This window comes from Petromyzon marinus, chromosome 68, assembly GCF_048934315.1.
Source record: "Petromyzon marinus isolate PM22_M1 ecotype Great Lakes invasive population chromosome 68, UKy_Petmar_22M1.pri1.0, whole genome shotgun sequence".
NCBI classification, from domain to species: domain Eukaryota; kingdom Metazoa; phylum Chordata; class Hyperoartia; order Petromyzontiformes; family Petromyzontidae; genus Petromyzon; species Petromyzon marinus.
In genome coordinates, this window is record NC_133734.1 from 5,596,223 (window position 1) to 5,614,335 (window position 18,113).

At 47.8% G+C, this 18,113-nt stretch overlaps 1 protein-coding gene across 1 annotated transcript in view; it reads left to right on the plus strand.

Moving 5' to 3' along the window:
* The window catches only part of LOC116956923 (chitin synthase chs-1-like), a 53,576-nt gene that overhangs the window by 16,166 nt on the left and 19,297 nt on the right, over positions 1–18,113 (plus strand). Inside the window, exons 5-11 of the mRNA XM_032978809.2 lie at positions 970–1,062; positions 6,747–7,022; positions 7,695–7,857; positions 9,743–9,829; positions 10,465–10,606; positions 11,749–11,949; positions 14,886–15,170. Of these exons, the coding sequence (XP_032834700.2) occupies positions 970–1,062; positions 6,747–7,022; positions 7,695–7,857; positions 9,743–9,829; positions 10,465–10,606; positions 11,749–11,949; positions 14,886–15,170 (1,247 nt within the window). The remainder of the gene's footprint in view (positions 1–969; positions 1,063–6,746; positions 7,023–7,694; positions 7,858–9,742; positions 9,830–10,464; positions 10,607–11,748; positions 11,950–14,885; positions 15,171–18,113) is intronic.

Here is an 18,113-nt window from a genome sequence, read left to right on the forward strand (position 1 = left end):
AAGCTTTCGTGACTGCAATGATTCATCTTCTTTGGTTCTTTCGGTAAAGTCACCACGTAGAATGAGAATAAAATAATAAATTGATAAAATAAAATAACACAATAATATTCTCACGACGTCTGGTAGGACAGCCGCTGTCCTACCAGACAGTCTCGCCCCTTCACCTGATGAAGGCCGCTTGTGTTGTGGCCGAAACGTCGTGAGAATATTATTGTGTTATTTTATTTTATCAATTTATTATTTTATTCTCATTCTACGTGACTTTACCGAAAGAACCAAAGAAGATGAATCATTGCAGTCACGAAAGCTTTAAATCGAAATTTATGATGCCTTGAATAAAGGTGTCAGTTTTTGTGCCAGTTAAAAGGGTAAAAACCTATTCCTATATCGTTTAACATTCTTTAATTCGTCCACCTACGTGAGGACTTTACAGAATAAACACCAAAGGGTATGGATTCCTGCAGTCACGAAAGCTTCAAATCACAGATCGAAACCTCCGGCATTGTACTCGATGCCGCTGTTGTTGGAAATTTCTTTGTCCGTGTTGTTTCTCTTGGGGGGGCCGTCCATAAATGACGTCACGCACCTGGGGGTCAGACATTTGTGACGATGCGTGACGAAAGGAGGGGTGGGGGAGTTGAGAAATGTGACGTCACGTAATAATGTGCAACTTTAAATAAATATGGACAACACGTTCTGCTGAATAAATTAGACTTTTTTTTTAATAAATGTTTTCTCCGACAACATCAGAGTGTAGCGCCACATTAAATACGCAACCACAATGAAAATAGTTTAAAGCGATTTGAAGCGTGTTTTATATTTTTTTTTTTTGGGGGGGGGGGGGTGGTGGTGGGCAGATCTTTGTGACGTCATATTTGAGGGGGGGGGGGTCTGACATTTTGTAAAACGCCGTGTGACGCGTGACGTCATTTATGGACAGCCCCTTGGTTTTTGTTGCCCTCGGTCAAGCCTGGAGCAGGAGTACGTGAAAATCTACATCTGCGCCACAATGTGGCACGAGACCAAGGAGGAGATGGTGAAGATTGTCTCGTCAATCCTGCGGTAATTTCTCGCGCACACACACACACAACATGTCGGCATGCTGATAGTCAGGGTTGGGTCCATGAGTTAGCAACGTTGGGTCTATAGTTCAGCGCTGAGTCTATGGGTGGCAGTGTTGAGTCTATGGGTAGCAGTGTTGAGTCTATGGTGCAGTGTTGAGTCTATGGGTAGCAGTGTTGAGATTATGGGTGGCAGTGTTGAGTTTATGGGTGGCAGTGCTGAGTCTATGGTTGGCAATGTTGAAATGGGTGGCAGTGTTGAGTCTATGGGTAGCAGTGTTGAGTTTATGGGTGGCAGTGCTGAGTCTATGGTTGGCAGTGTTGAGTCTATGGGTAGCAGTGTTGAGTTTATGGGTGGCAGTGCTGAGTCTATGGTTGGCAGTGCTGAGTCTATGGGTTAGCAGTGTTGAGTCTATGGGTAGCAGTGTTGAGTCTATGGTGCAGTGTTGAGTCTATGGGTGGCAGTGTTGAGATTATGGGTGGCAGTGTTGAGTTTATGGGTGGCAGTGTTGAGTCTATGGTTGGCAGTGTTGAGTCTATGGTGCAGTGTTGAGTCTATGGGTTAGCAGTGTTGAGTTTATGGTGCAGTGTTGAGTCTATGGGTGGCAGTGTTGAGTCTATGGTGCAGTGTTGAGTCTATAGTTCAGTGCTGAGTCTATGGGTGGCAGTGTTGAGTCTATGGGTAGCAGTGTTGAGTTTATGGTGCAGTGTTGAGTCTATGGGTGGCAGTGTTGAGATTATGGGTGGCAGTGTTGAGTTTATGGGTGGCAGTGTTGAGTCTATGGTTGGCAGTGTTGAGTCTATGGTGCAGTGTTGAGTCTATGGGTGGCAGTGTTGAGATTATGGGTAGCAGTGTTGAGTTTATGGGTGACAGTGCTGAGTCTATGGTTGGCAGTGTTGAGTCTATGGGTTAGCAGTGTTGAGTCTATGGGTAGCAGTGTTGAGTTTATGGGTGGCAGTGTTGAGTTTATGGGTGGCAGTGCTGAGTATATGGATCAGTGTTGAGATTTTGGGTGGCAGTGTTGAGTTTACGGGTGGCAGTGTTGAGTCTATGGTTGGCAGTGTTGAGTTTACGGGTTAGCAGTGTTGAGTCTATGGGTTAGCAGTGTTGAGTCTATGGGTGGCAGTGTTGAGTTTATGGGTGGCAGTGCTGAGTCTATGGTTAGCAGTGTTGAGTCTATGGGTTAGCAGTGTTGAGTCTATGGGTAGCAGTGTTGAGTTTATGGGTGGCAGTGCTGAGTCTATGGGTTAGCAGTGTTGAGTCTATGGGTAGCAGTGTTGAGTTTATGGGTGACAGTGCTGAGTCTATGGTTGGCAGTGTTGAGTCTATGGGTTAGCAGTGTTGAGTCTATGGGTAGCAGTGTTGAGTTTATGGGTGGCAGTGCTGAGTCTATGGTTGGCAGTGTTGAGTCTATGGGTTAGCAGTGTTGAGTCTATGGGTAGCAGTGTTGAGTTTATGGTTGGCAGTGTTGAAATGGATGGCAGTGTTGAGTTTATGGGTGGCAGTGTTGAGTCTATGGGTGGCAATGTTGAGTCTATGGGTTAGCAGTGTTGAGTCTATGGGTAGCAGTGTTGAGTTTATGGGCAGCAGTGTTGAGTTTATGAGCAGCAGTGTTGAGTCTATGGGTGGCAGTGTTGAGTCTATGGGTGGCAGTGTTGAGATTATGGGTGGCAGTGTTGAGTCTATAGGCAGCAGTGTTGAGTCTATGGGTAGCAGTGTAGAGTCTAAGGGTATCAGTGCTGAGTCTATGGGTAGCAGTGCTGAGTCTATGGGTCTCTGTGCTTAGTCTATAGGTCTCAGTGCTGAATCTATGGGTCTCACTGCTGAGTCTATGGGTCTCAGTGCTGAGTCTGTGAGTCTCAGTGCTAAGTCTTGGCTCTCAGTGCCGAGACTGTGGGTCTCAGTGCTGAGTCTGAGTCTTAGTACTGAGTCTATGGGTCTTAGTGCTGAGTCTGTGGATCTCAGTGCTGAGTCTATGGGTCTCAGTGCTGAGTCTATGGGTGTCAATGCTCAGTCTATGGGTCTCAGTGCTGAGTCTGTGGGTCACAGTGCTGAGTCTATGGTGCAGTGCTGAGTCTATGGGTCTCAGTGCTGAGTCTGTGAGTCTCAGTGCTAATTCTATGGGTCTCAGTGCTAAGTCTGTGGGTCTCAGTGCTGGGTTTATGGTTCAGTGCTAAGTCTATGGCTCTCAGTGCTGAGTCTGTGGGTCTCAGTGCTGAGTCAATGGGTGACAGTGCTGAATCTATGGGGAACAGCAGTGCTGAGTCTATGGGTGGCAGTGTTGAGTCTATGGGTGGCAGTGTTGAGTCTATGGGTGGCAGTGTTGAGATTATGGGCGGCAGTGTTGCGTTTATGGGTGGCAGTGTTGAGTTTATGGGTTAGCATTGTTGATTTTATGGGCAGCAGTGTTGAGTTTATGGGTGGCAGTGTTGAGTCTATGAGTGGCAGTATTGAGTCTATTGGTAGCAGTGTTGAGTCTATGGGTAGCAGGGTTGAGTTTATGGGCAGCAGTATTGAGCCTATGGGTGGCAGTGTAGAGTCTATGTTTGGCAGTGTAAAGTCTATGGGTAGCAGTGTTGAGTCTATGGGTTTCAGAGCTGAATTTATTGGTCTCTGTGCTTAGTCTATAGTTCTCAGTGCTGAGTCTATGGGTCTCAGTGCTGAGTCTATGGTTCTCAATGCTGAGTCTGTGAGTCTCAGTGCTAAGTCTAAAGCTCACAATACTGAGTCGGAGGGTCTCAGTGCTGAGTCTAAGAGTCGTAGTACTGAATCTATGGGTCTCAGTGCTGAGTCTGCGGATCTCAGTGCTGAGTCTATGGGTCTCAGTGCTGAGTCTATGGGTGTCAGTGCTGAGAATGTGGGTCTCAGTGCTGAGTCTATGGTGCAGTGCTGAGTCTATGGATCTTAGTGCTGAGTCTATGGATCTCAGTGCTGACTCTATGGGTCTCACTGCTGAGTTTGTGAGTCTCAGTGCTGAGTCTATGGGTCTCAGTGCTAAGTCTATGGGTCTCAGTGTGAGTCTGTAGGTCTCCGTGCTGAGTCTGTGGGTCTCAGTGCTGAGTCTATTGGTCTCAGTCTTGAGTCTATGGATATCAGTGCCAAGTCTATGGGTCTCAGTGCTGAGTCTATGGTTCAGTGCTAAGTCTATGGCTCTCACTGCTGAGTCTGTGGGTCTCAGTGCTGAGTCTAAGAGCCTTAGTACTGTGTCTGTTGGTCTCAGTGCTAAGTCTATGGCTCTCAGTGTTGAGTCTGTGGGTCTCAGTACTGAGACTGTGGGTCTCATTGCTGAGTCTGTGGGTCTCAGTGCTGAGTCTAAGAGTATTAGTACTGAGTCTGTGAGTCTCAGTGCTAAGTCTATGGCTCTCAGTGCTGAGTCTGTGGGTCTCAGTGCTGAGTCTAAGAGTCTTAGTACTGAGTCTATGGGTCTCAGTGCTGAGTCTGTGGGTCTCAGTGCTGAGTCTATGGGTCTCAGTGCTGAGTCTATGGGTCTCAGTGCTGAGCCTAAGAGACTTTGTACTGAGTCTATGGGTCTCAGTGCTGAGTCTGTTGGTCTCAGTGCTGAGTCTATGGGTCTCAGTGCTGAGTCTGTGGGTCTCAGTGCTGAGCCTAAGAGACTTTGTACTGAGTCTATGGGTCTCAGTGCTGAGTCTGTGGGTCTCAGTGCTGAGTCTAAGGGTCTGAGTGCTGAGTCTGTTGGTCTCAGTGCTGAGTCTGTGGGTCTCAGTGCTGAGTCTAAAAGTCTTAGTACTGAGTCTATGGGTCTCAGTGCTGAGTTTATGGGTCTGAGTGCTGAGTCTGTTGGTCTCAGTGCTGAGTCTGTGGGTCTCAGTGCTGAGTCTAAAAGTCTTAGTACTGAGTCTATGGGTCTCAGTGCTGAGTTTATGGGTCTCAGTGCTGAGTCTGTGGGTCTCAGTGCTGAGTCTGTGGGTCTCAGTGCTGAGTCTATGGGTCTCAGTACTGAGTCTATGGGTCTCAGTGCTGTGTCTATGGGTCTTAGAACTGAGTCTATGGGTCTCAGTGCTGAGTCTGTGGGTCTCAGTGCTGAGTCTATGGGTCTCAGTGCTGAATCTGTGGGTCTCAGTGCTGAATCTGTGGGTCTCAGTGCTGAGCCTAAGAGACTTACTACTGAGTCTATGGGTCTCAGTGCTGAGTCTAGGGGTATGAGTGCTGAGTCTGTTGGTCTCAGTGCTGAGTCTGTGGGTCTCAGTGCTGAGTCTAAAAGTCTTAGTACTGAGTCTATGGGTCTCAGTGCTGAGTCTGTGGGTCTCAGTGCTGTGTCTATGGGTCTCAGTGCTGAGTCTATGGCTCTCAGTGCTGAGTCTGTGGGTCTCAGTGTTGAGTCTAAGAGTCTCAATGCTGAGATTATGGGTCTCATTGCTGAGTCTATGGTTCTCAGTGCTGAGTCTGTGGGTCTCAGTACTGAGTCTGTGCGTCTCAGTGCTGAGTCTAAGAGTCTTAGAACTGAGTCTATGGGTCTCAGTGCTGAATCTGTGGGTCTCAGTGCTGAGCCTAAGAGACTTACTACTGAGTCTATGGGTCTCAGTGCTGAGTCTAGGGGTGTGAGTGCTGAGTCTGTTGGTCTCAGTGCTGAGTCTGTGGGTCTCAGTGCTGAGTCTAAAAGTTTTAGTACTGAGTCTATGGGTCTCAGTGCTGAGTCTGTGGGTCTCAGTGCTGTGTCTATGGGTCTCAGTGCTGAGTCTATGGCTCTCAGTGCTGAGTCTGTGGGTCTCAGTGTTGAGTCTAAGAGTCTCAATGCTGAGTTTATGGGTCTCATTGCTGAGTCTATGGTTCTCAGTGTTGAGTCTATGGGTCTCAGTGGTGAGTCTATGAGTCTCAGTGCTGAGTCTAAGAGTCTCATTGCTGAGTCTATGGGTCTCAGTGCTGAGTCTGTGGGTCTCAGTGCTGAGTCTGTGGGTCTCAGTGCTGAGTCTGTGGGTCTCAGTGCTGAGTCTGTGGGTCTCAGTGCTGAGTCTGTGGGTCTCATTTCTGAGTCTGTGGGTCTCATTTCTGAGTCTGTGGGTCTCATTGCTGAGTCTGTGGGTCTCAGTGCTGAGTCTGTGGTTCTCATTTGCTGAGTCTGTGGGTCTCAGTGCTGAGTCTGTGGGTCTCATTTCTGAGTCTGTGGGTCTCATTTCTGAGTCTGTGGGTCTCATTGCTGAGTCTGTGGGTCTCATTGCTGAGTCTGTGGGTCTCAGTGCTGAGTCTGTGGTTTTCATTTGCTGAGTCTGTGGATCTCATTTCTGAGTCTGTGGGTCTCATTTCTGAGTCTGTGGGTCTCATTGCTGAGTCTGTGGGTCTCATTGCTGAGTCTGTGGGTCTCAGTGCTGAGTCTGTGGTTTTCATTTGCTGAGTCTGTGGGTCTCATTTCTGAGTCTGTGGGTCTCATTTCTGAGTCTGTGGGTCTCATTGCTGAGTCTGTGGGTCTCATTGCTGAGTCTGTGGGTCTCAGTGCTGAGTCTGTGGTTTTCATTTGCTGAGTCTGTGGGTCTCATTTCTGAGTCTGTGGGTCTCATTTCTGAGTCTGTGGGTCTCATTGCTGAGTCTGTGGGTCTCAGTGCTGAGTCTGTGGGTCTCAGTGCTGAGTCTGTGGGTCTCAGTGTTGAGTCTAAGAGTCTCAGTGCTGAGTCTGTTTTGCTAACACCATTGAATATGACCCCTTTTGCCCCCCCCATCCCCGAGAGCAGGCTCGACCGGAGCCAACCCAAGAGGCAGAAGGCATCAGCGGGATCTGTTGGAGGTTGGGGAGGAGGTGGAAGAGGTGGAGCGGGTGGAGGAGGTGGAGCGGGTGGAGGAGGTGGAGGGGGTGGAGGAGGTGCGCCCGTGGGCCGCACCAAACGCGAGCTGTACGACTTCTCGGCCCACGTCTACTTTGACGACGCCTTCCACACGACACCTGCCGGCGACAGGGCAGTGAACGAATTCGTCTCCAACCTCGTGGACGTCGTCAAGGAAGTGACCAAGTGAGGCAGGGTGGGGGAGGGGGGAGGTGGTGGGGGGGGGGGGAGGAGGTGGGGGAGTGGGGGAGGAGGAGGTAGGGAGGGAAGGGGAGGAAGGGGAGTGGGGGAGGAGGAGGTGGGGAGGGGGGGATGAAGGGGAGGAGGGGAGTGGGGGAGGAGGAGGTGGGGAGGGGGGGATGAAGGGGAGGAGGGGAGTGGGGGAGGAGGAGGTGGGGAAGAGGGGATGAGGGGGAGGAGGAGGTGAATGAGGTGGGGGTGGGGAAGGAGGAGGTGGGGAGGTAGGGAGAGGATGGAGGGGGAGGAGCGGGAAGAGAGGAGGAGGAGGAGGGAAGGGGGAGGAGGAGGGATGAGGAGAGGGGAGAGAGGGGGATGAGAATGTGATGACGTCCCGTGTAAGATGACGTACACGGAAAGTCATCTTACAAGCACGTCATCGGAAACGGAATGGGAAGGAACATCTGACGACGTACACACGTGCAGCGTCGGAACGAAACCGGACTAAAACTAAATGCGAAAAAAAAAAAAAAACGGATGGCGTACGTGCATAAGTGAACGTCATCCATTCACGTCGCGTCATCGGAACGTCAGAGATGGTGGGGGGGGTGGAGGTGAGCGGTTTGTTGACGGAGGAACCCCCCCCCCCGCCCCCCACTGTGCGTCTCCGCGTGGAGCGAGGTACTTCAACAGGACGGGCGGTGTGGAGCGGGAGGGACCCCCCGTGGAGTGGACGCCCACTCCGTACGGGGCCAGGATGAGCTACCGCCTGCCACACGGCAACTCCCTGAACGTGCACCTCAAGGACAAGGAGCTCATCCGCCACCGCAAGCGCTGGTCCCAGGTGGGGTGCCAGCGTGCGGTGTCGCGTGGCGTGTTGTGGTGCGTTGTAGTGTGTGGTGTGTAGTGTAGTGTGTAGTGTAGTGTGTAGCGTGGTGTGTAGTGTAGTGTGTTGTGTAGTGTGTAGCGTGGTGTGTTGTAGTGTGGTGTGTAGTGTAGTGTGTCGTGTAGTGTGTAGTGTGGTGTGTAGTGTAGTGTGTTGTGTAGTGTGTAGTATAGTGCAGTGTGTTGTAGTGTGTAGTATAGTGCAGTGTGTTGTAGTGTGTTGTAGTGTGTTGTGTTGTAGTGTGTTGTATAGTGCAGTGTGTTGTAGTGTGTAGTATAGTGCAGTGTGTTGTAGTGTGTTGTAGTGTGTAGTGTGGTATGTAGTGTAGTGTGTTGTGTAGTGTGTAGCGTGGTGTGTTGTAGTGTGTAGTATAGTGCAGTGTGTTGTAGTGTGTTGTATAGTGCAGTGTGTTGTAGTGTGTTGTAGTGTGTTGTGTTGTAGTGTGTAGTATAGTGCAGTGTGTTGTAGTGTGTTGTAGTGTGTTGTAGTGTGTTGTAGTGTGTTGTGTTGTAGTGTGTTGTATAGTGCAGTGTGTTGTAGTGTGTTGTAGTGTGTAGTGTGGTGTGTAGTGTAGTGTGTAGTGTAGTGTGTAGCGTGGTGTGTTGTAGTGTGTTGTATAGTGCAGTGTGTTGTAGTGTGTAGTATAGTGTAGTGTGTTGTAGTGTGTTGTATAGTGCAGTGTGCTGTAGTGTGTTGTAGTGTGTTGTGTTGTAGTGTGTAGTATAGTGTAGTGTGTTGTAGTGTGTAGTATAGTGCAGTGTGCTGTAGTGTGTAGTATAGTGTAGTGTGTTGTAGTGTGTTGTAATGTGTTGTGTTGTAGTGTGTAGTATAGTGCAGTGTGTTGTAGTGTGTTGTAGTGTGTTGTGTTGTAGTGTGTAGTATAGTGCAGTGTGTTGTAGTGTGTTGTATAGTGCAGTGTGCTGTAGTGTGTTGTAGTGTGTTGTGTTGTAGTGTGTAGTATAGTGCAGTGTGCTGTAGTGTGTTGTAGTGTGTTGTGTTGTAGTGTGTTGTATAGTGCAGTGTGTTGTAGTGTGTTGTAGTGTGTTGTGTTGTAGTGTGTTGTATAGTGCAGTGTGTTGTAGTGTGTTGTATAGTGCAGTGTGTAGTATAGTGCAGGGTGTTGTAGTGTGTAGTATAGTGTAGTGTGTTGTAGTGTGTTGTATAGTGCAGTGTGTTGTAGTGTGTAGTATAGTGCAGTGTGTTGTAGTGTGTTGTATAGTGCAGTGTGTTGTAGTGTGTTGTAGTGTGTAGTGTGGTGTGTAGTGTAGTGTGTCATGTAGTGTGTAGTGTGGTGTGTAGTGTAGTGTGTAGTGTGGTGTGCAGTGTAGTGTGTCGTGTAGTGTGTAGCGTGGTGTGTTGTAGTGTGTTGTATTGTGTAGTATAGTGCAGTGTGTTGTTGTGTGTAGAGTGTACAGCTTTATAACTTGTTGGGAAGTACCCTTAGACGGTTTATGAGACGTAAAGCTTCAGGTCTTTATTAATGGAGATACAAGACGATTTTTATCTTTGTCGATTATGTCCGTACAAGCGATCGCTGTATAAACTTTGAGCTTTCTAACTTGTTGGGAAGTACCCTAGAGGTTTATGAGATATACAGATTAAGGTATCTTTATCTATCTCCCTGTTGGTTGTGTCCCTACAAGCTACCTGTGCACCAACTTGCGCTATCTATCTTGTCGGGAAAGCAGAGATTAAGGTCGTCATTTATTTAACACGCGGGCTTAAGACACGTAGACTTTCACCTACGTCTTCAATTAATATGGATGACTGGGGTGGGGGTTGATAATATAATTTTGCCAATTTTAAATGTTTTTTTTTGTTATCATTCTTGGTCGATCGCCAGGTCATGTACCTGTACTACCTCCTCGGCTGGAAGATTTACCGCAAGGCGAGGGCGATGGGCAAAGATGAGCGCGAGGCGTGGCTTGAGGTGAGAACAAAACAACGAAACAGCCGCGTGGCATTTTGATTTAAAGCTTCCGTGACTGCAGGGATTCGTATTGTTGGTTCTTTCGGTAAAGTCACGTAGAAGGAAAACAATAAAATGATAAAAAAAAATTTAAACAATAAAATTATCACGTACGTTTCGACTGCAACACAAGCAACCATCATCAGGTGTGAAAACCACAACAAGAAAATTTGAAAAAAAAATCAAAACCACAACAAGTATAGTGTAGTGTATAGTGTAGTGTATAGTGTAGTGTATATTAGTATACTGTATAGTTTAGTGTATATTAGCATAGTGTAGTGTATAGTGTAGTGTATATTAGTATAGTGTAGTGTATAGTGTAGTGTATATTAGTATAGTGTAGTTATAGTGTAGTGTATATTAGTATACTGTATAGTGTAGTGTATATTAGTATAGTGTAGTGTATAGTGTAGTGTATATTAGTATAGTGTAGTGTATAGTGTAGTGTATATTAGTATAGTGTAGTGTATAGTGTAGTGTATATTAGTGTAGTGTAGTGTATAGTGTAGTGTATATTAGTGTATAGCTTCCTCCAACTCCTCCCTCCTCCTCCCATCCTCCTCCCTCGCGCTCCTCCTCCTCTGCGGCAAACACAGAAGACGAAGCAGAACACCTTCGTGATGGTGCTGGACGGTGACACGGACTTCCAGCCATCCGCGCTCTCCATGCTCGTCGACCAGCTCAGGAGGGACTCCAATGTTGGGGCGGCCTGCGGCAGAATCCACCCCACGGGCATCGGTGAGCTGAGAGTGGGGGGATTGGGGTCGGTGGGCGAGGGGGTGGGCAGGGAGATGTTGACTGCCTCGCCTGGACTACAGGAGGACGTGGGTTCGATCCCGGACCCTGGCCGTGCCTGCTGCTGTGTGTTCGGAGTCTGCGTCTCTCTCTGTCTTATCACCATCATCACGGTGGCCAGGAGATGTTGACTACCTCTCCGTGTCTACAGGAGGACGTGGGTTCGATCCCGGACCCTGGCCATGCCTGCTGCTGTGTCTTCGGAGTCTGCGTCTCTCTCTCTCTTATCACCATCATCACGGTGGCTAGGAGATGTTGACTACCTCGCCTGGTCTACAGGAGGACGTGGGTTCAATCCCGGACCCTGGCCATGCCTGCTGCTGTGTGTTCGGAGTCTGCGTCTCTCTCTCTCTTATCATCATCATCATCACGGTGGCCAGGAGATGTTAACTACCTCGCCTGGTAATGCAGGAGGTCGTAAGCAGTTGGTAGGCAGGTCCAACGTAGATTGAGCCCTCCCTGACATCCAGAAGTCTCCGGCTAGTCCACTCAACTTAGAGTAACCTGACGCCGGTCCGCAGGTCCCGTGGTGTTGGTACCAGAAGTTCGGTTTTGATCGGCCGGTTCGACATAGCGAAAGAGCTACTTTTTGGTTATTTTGGTAAAGTAACCTAGAAAGAAAATAAATCAAATAATAGAAAACGATGCTTCGATTGCAACGCAATCAACCATCGTCAGGTACGAATGTCTTGTCGAAGCGTCGCATTCTATTACTTAATTTATCTTCTCTCTGCTTGACTTCACCGAAAGAACCAAAAAGTAATTCCTGCAAATTTTGATTTAAAGCTTTCGTGACTGCAGGGATTCAAATTCTTGGTTCTTTCGGTAAAGTCACCACGTAGAAGGGAAACAATAAAATAATAAAAAATATATATAAACCAATAAAATTATCACGACGTTTCGACTGCAACACAAGCGATCATCATCAGGTGTGAAAACCACAGCAAGAAAATTTGAAAAAAAAAAAAATCCTGCAGTCACGAAAAGCTCCAAAACACAGCGAAAGAGCTCAGCCCCGCGTCCAGGTTGAGGCCTCCCAGACATTCCAGAAGTCTCCGGCGCATTCACTGGACGCCTGTCCGCAGGTCCCGTGGTGTGGTACCAGAAGTTCGAGTACGCTGTGGGCCACTGGCTGCAGAAGACGGCCGAGCACGTGCTGGGCTGCGTCCTCTGCTCACCCGGCTGCTTCAGCCTCTTCCGAGCCAAGGCCATCATGGACGACAACGTCCTCAAGACCTACACCACCGTGGCCACCGAGGCGCTCCACTACGTCCAGTACGACCAAGGTGACCACGGACGGCCGAGCTTCGTGCATCGGATCGGCGTCTCGGGTCTTAGCCAGCCGTTTGGCCTCTGGAGGGTTGCGGTGTGGCGTGGTTGCGGTGTGGTGGAGTGTGGTGTGGTGGGTGAGAGGGTGAGTGGGTGGGTGGGTGAGAGGGTGTGGTGTGGTGTGGTGGGTGAGAGAGTGAGTGGGTGGTTGGGTTGGTGAGAGGTGAGTGGGTGGTTGGGTGGTGAGAGGGTGGGGTGTGGTGGGGTGGGTGGGTGGGTGAGAGGGTGGGTGGGTGGTGGAGTGTGGTGTGGTGGGTGAGAGAGTGAGTGGGTGGGTGGGTGGGTGAGAGGGTGGGGTGTGGTGGGTGAGTGAGTGAGTGGGTGGTTGGGTGTGTGGTTGAGAGGGTGGGGTGTGGTGGGTGAGAGAGTGAGGGGGTGGTTGGGTGGGTGAGAGGGTGGGGTGTGGTGGGTGAGAGAGTGAGTGGGTGGTTGGGTGGGTGAGAGGGTGGGGTGGGGTGGGTGAGAGAGTGAGTGGGTGGGTGGGTGAGAGGGTGGGGTGTGGTGGGGTGTGGTGGGTGAGAGAGTGAGTGGGTGGTTGGGTGGGGTGAGAGGGTGGGGTGTGGTTGGGTGGGTGAGAGGGTGGGTGTGGTGGGGTGGGTGGGTGGGTGGGTGAGAGAGTGAGTGGGTGGTTGGTGGGTGAGAGGTTGGGTGTGGTGGGGTGGGTGGGTGGGTGAGAGAGTGAGTGGGTGGGTGAGAGGGTGAGAGGGTGGGGTGTGGTGGGTGAGAGAGTGAGTGGGTGGTTGGGTGGGTGAGAGGGTGGGGTGTGGTGGGGTGGGTGGGTGGGTGAGAGGGTGGGTGGGTGGGTGAGTGAGTGAGTGGGTGGTTGGGGTGTGTGGTTGAGAGGTTGGGGTGTGGTGGGGTGGGTGAGAGGGTGAGTGGGTAAGAGGGTGGGAGGGTGAGGTGGGTGGGGTGGGTGGGTGAGTGGATGACAGGGTGGGTGGGTGAGTGTTAGAGGGTGGGTGGAGTAGGGTGGGGTGGGTGAGAACGGCTGGCTCTGTACCTGGATGCTCCATCTCTCTCCATCTCACTCTCTACCCCATCTCTCAATCTCTCTCCATCTCTCTCCCCATCTCTCCATCTCACTCTCGACCCCATCTCTCTATCTCTCTCCATCTCTCCATCTGTACCCCCATCTCTCCCTCACTCTCTAAACCATCTCTCCCTCACACTCTACCCCATCTCTCCATCTCTCCATCTCTCTCCCCCATCTCTCCCTCACTCTCCACCCCATCTCTCCATCTCTCTCCCCCATCTCTCCATCTCTCCATCTCTCAACCTCATCTCTCCCTCACACTCACTCTCTAAACCATCTCTCCATCTCTCTTCCTCACTCTCCCCTCCCCCCCCCATCTCTCTCCATCTCTCTCCATCTCTATCCCCCATGTCTCCCTCACTCTCTACCCCATCTCTCTCCCCCATCTCTCCCTCACTCTCTACCCCATCTCTCGATCTCTCTCCCCCATCTCTCCCTCACTCTCTAAACCAACTCTCCAACACTCCCTCACTCTCTACCCCATCTCTCCATCTCTCTCTCCATCTCTCTCCCCCATCTCTCCTTCACTCTCTACTCCATCTCTCCATCTCTCTCCATCTCTACCCCATCTCTCCATCTCTCTCCCACTCTCAAAACCTTCTCTCCATCTCTCTCCCCCATCTCTCCCAAACTCTCTAAACCATCTCTCCCTCACTCTCTAACCCATCTCTCCATCTCTCTCCATCTGTCCCTCACTCTCTAAACCATCTCTCCATCTCTCTCCATCTCTACCCCATCTCTCCATCTCTCCCCCCCCCCCCATCTCTCCCTCACTCTCTACCCCATCTCGCCATCTCTCTCTCCATCCCTGCCCCATCTCTCCATCTCTCTCCACAATCTCTCCCTCACTCTCTTAACCACCTCTCCATCTCTCCCTCACTCTCTTAACCACCTCTCCATCTCTCCCTCACTCTCTAAACCACCTCTCCATCTCTCCCTCACTCTCTAAACCACCTCTCCATCTCTCCCTCACTCTCTAAACCACCTCTCCATCTCTCCCTCACTCTCTTAACCACCTCTCCATCTCTCCCTCATTCTCTAAACCACCTCTCCATCTCTCCCTCACTCTCTTAACCACCTCTCCCTCACTCCCTCACTCTCTAAACCACCTCTCCATCTCTCCCTCACTCTCTAAACCACCTCTCCATCTCTCCCTCACTCTCTAAACCACCTCTCCATCTCTCCCTCACTCTCTAAACCACCTCTCCATCTCTCCCTCACTCTCTTAACCACCTCTCCATCTCTCCCTCACTCTCTAAACCACCTCTCCATCTCTCCCTCACTCTCTAAACCACCTCTCCATCTCTCCCTCACTCTCTAAACCACCTCTCCATCTCTCCTCACTCTCTTAACCACCTCTCCATCTCTCCCTCATTCTCTAAACCACCTCTCCATCTCTCCCTCACTCTCTTAACCACCTCTCCCTCACTCCCTCACTCTCTAAACCACCTCTCCATCTCTCCCTCACTCTCTAAACCACCTCTCCATCTCTCCCTCACTCTCTAAACCACCTCTCCATCTCTCCCTCACTCTCTAAACCACCTCTCCATCTCTCCCTCACTCTCTTAACCACCTCTCCATCTCTCCCTCACTCTCTAAACCACCTCTCCATCTCTCCCTCACTCTCTTAACCACCTCTCCCTCTCTCCCTCACTCTCTAAACCACCTCTCCATCTCTCCCTCACTCTCTAAACCACCTCTCCATCTCTCCCTCACTCTCTTAACCACCTCTCCATCTCTCCCTCACTCTCTAAACCACCTCTCCCTCACTCCCTCACTCTCTAAACCACCTCTCCATCTCTCCCTCACTCTCTAACCCACCTCTCCATCTCTCCCTCACTCACTGCCCGCACCTCTCAGGCGAGGACCGCTGGCTCTGCACCCTGATGCTCCAGCAGGGCTGGCGCGTGGAGTACTGTGCCAGCGCCGATGCTTACACCAACGCGCCACAGGACTTCGCCGAGTTCTTCAACCAGCGCAAGCGGTGGGGCCCCTCCACCATGGCCAACACCATCAACATCCTCGCCCAGGGGTCTCGCATGGCCAAGAGGAACCCCTCCATCTCGCGCCTCTACATCCTCTACCAGATCATCTACACGGCCACCTCCATCCTGGGACCCGCCACCATCTGCCTCTTGACCGCAGGTCGCGATGAGTTGGGTTAGGTTGGTGAGGTGGTTGGTTGTGTAGTGTATAGTGTTGTCGTGTTAAGTAGTGCATAGTGTAGTGTATAGTAGTGTAGTGTAGAGTATTGTCGGGTTAAGTAGTGCATAGTGTAGTGTATAGTAGTGTAATGTATAGTATTGTGTTTAGTAGTGCATAGTAGTGTAGTGTATAGTAATGTAGTGTATAGTAGTGTAGTGTATAGTAGTGTAGTGTATAGTAGTGTCGTGTTAAGTAGTGCATAGTGTAGTGTATAGTAGTGTAGTGTAGAGTAGTGTAGTGTATAGTAGTGTCGTGTTTAGTAGTGTATAGTAGTGTAGTGTATAGTAATGTAGTGTATAGTGTAGTGTATAGTATTGTCGTGTTAAGTAGTGCATAGTGTAGTGTATAGTAGTGTAGTGTATAGTAGTGTATAGTATTGTCGTGTTAAGTAGTGCATAGTGTAGTGTATAGTAGTGTAGTGTATAGTATTGTCGTGTATAGTATTGTCGTGTTAAGTAGTGCATAGTGTAGTGTATAGTAGTGTAGTGTATAGTAGTGTAGTGTATAGTATTGTCGTGTTTAGTAGTGCATAGTGCAGTGTATAGTAGTGTATTGTATAGTAATGTAGTGTATAGTAGTGTCGTGTTTAGTAGTGTATAGTAGTGTATAGTAATGTAGTGTATAGTGTAGTGTATGGTAGTGTAATGTATGGTAGGGTAGTGTGTAGTAGTGTAGTGTATAAAAGTGTAGTGTATAGTGTATTGTATAGTAATGTAGTGTATAGTGTAGTGTATGGTAGTATAATGTATATTAGTGTAGTGTATGGTAGGGTAGTGTGTAGTAGTGTAGTGTATAGTGTAGTGTATGGTAGTGGAGCGTATTGTAGTATAGTGCATAGAGTAGTGTATGGTAGTGTAGTTTATAGTGTAGTGCATGGTAGTGTAGTGTCTAGTAATGTAGTGTATAGTGTAGTGTATGGTAGTGTAGTGTATGGTAGTGTAGTGTCCAGTAGTGTAGTGTATAGTTACATAATGTATAATAGTGTAGTATATAGTCGTGTAGTGCATGGTAGTGTAGTGTATCGTAATGTAGTGTATAGTGTAGTGTATGTTAGTGTAGTGTATGGTAGTGTAGTGTATAGTAGTGAAATGTATAGTGTAGTGTGTAAAAGTGTAGTGCATTGGAGTGTATAGTAGTGTAGCATATAGTAGTGTAGTGTATAGTAGTATAGCACATAGTGTAGTGTATGGTAGTGTAGTGTAGTGTATAGTGTAGTGTATAGTGTAGTGTATAGGAGTGTGTAGTGTATAGTGTAGTCTATGGTAGTGTAATGTGTAGTGTATAATGTAGTATATAGTGTAGTGTATAGCGTAGTGTATAGTATTTTAGTTCATGGTGTCGTGTATAGTAGTGTAGTGTATAGTGTAGTGTATAGTAGTGTGTAGTGTATAGTGTAGTGTATGGTAGTGTATTGTGTAGTGTATAATGTAGTATATAGTGTAGTGTATAGTAGTGTAGTGTATAGTAGATTAGTGTATAATGTAGTGTATAGTAGTGTAGTGTATGGTGTAGTGTAAAGTGTAGTGTATCATAGTGTAGTGTATAGTGTATTGTATAGTAGTGTATAGTAGTGTATAGTAATGTAGAGTATGGTAGTGTATAGTGCAATGTACAGTAGTGTAGTGTATAGTAGTGTAGTGTATAGTGTATTGAATAGTAGTGTAGTGTATGATGTAGTGTATAGTGTAGTGTATAGTAGTGTAGTGTATAGTGTAGTGTATAGTAGTGTATGGTGTATTGTATAGAAGTGTAGTATATAGCAGTGTAGTGTATAGTAGTGTAGTGTATAGTAGTGTAGTGTATAGTGTAGTGTATAGTAGTGTAGTGTATAATGTAGTGTATACTAGTGTTGTGTATAGTAGTGTAGTATATAGTGTAGTGTATAGTGTAGTGTATAGTAGTGTAGTATATAGTAGTGTAGTGTATAGTAGTGAAGTGTATAGTGTAGTGTATAGTGTATTGTATAGTAGTGTAATGTATAGTGTAGTGTATAGTAGTGTAGTGTATAGTAGTGTTGTGTATAGTAGTGTAGTGTATAGTAGTGTAGTGTATAGTAGTGTAGTGTAAAGTGTAGTGTATGGTAGTGTAGTGTATAGTAGTGTAGTGTATAGTAGTGTAGTGTATAGTGTATTGTATAGTAGTGTAGTGTATAGTAGTGTAGTGTATAGTAGTGTAGTGTAAAGTGTAGTGTATGGTATTGTAGTGTATAGTAGTGTAGTGTATAGTAGTGTAGTGTATAGTGTATTGTATAGTAGTGTAGTGTATAGTAGTGTAGTGTATAGTAGTGTAGTGTATCGTGTAGTGTATAGTAGTGTAGTGTATAGTAGTGTAGTGTATAGTAGTGTAGTGTAAAGTGTAGTGTATAGTAGTGTAGTGTATAGTAGTGTACTGTATAGTGTATTGTATAGTAGTGTATTGTATAGTAGTGTAGTGTATAGTAGTGTAGTGTATAGTAGTGTAGTGTATAGTGTAGTGTATAGTAGTGTAGTGTATAGTGTATTGTATAGTAATGTAGTGTATAGTGTATTGTTTAGTAGTGTAGTGTGTAGTGTATTGTATAGTAGTGTAGTGTGTAGTGTATATTAGTGTAGTATATAGTGTAGTGTATAGTGTAGTGTATAGTAGTGTAGTGTATAATGTAGTGTATAGTGTATTGCATAGTAGTGTAGTGTATAGTGTATTGTTTAGTAGTGTAGTGTGTAGTGTATTGTATAGTAGTGTAGTGTGTAGTGTATATTAGTGTAGTATATAGTGTAGTGTATAGTGTAGTGTATAGTAGTGTAGTGTATAATGTAGTGTATAGTGTATTGCATAGTAGTGTAGTGTATAGTGTATTGTTTAGTAGTGTAGTGTGTAGTGTATATAGTAGAGTAGTGTGTATGT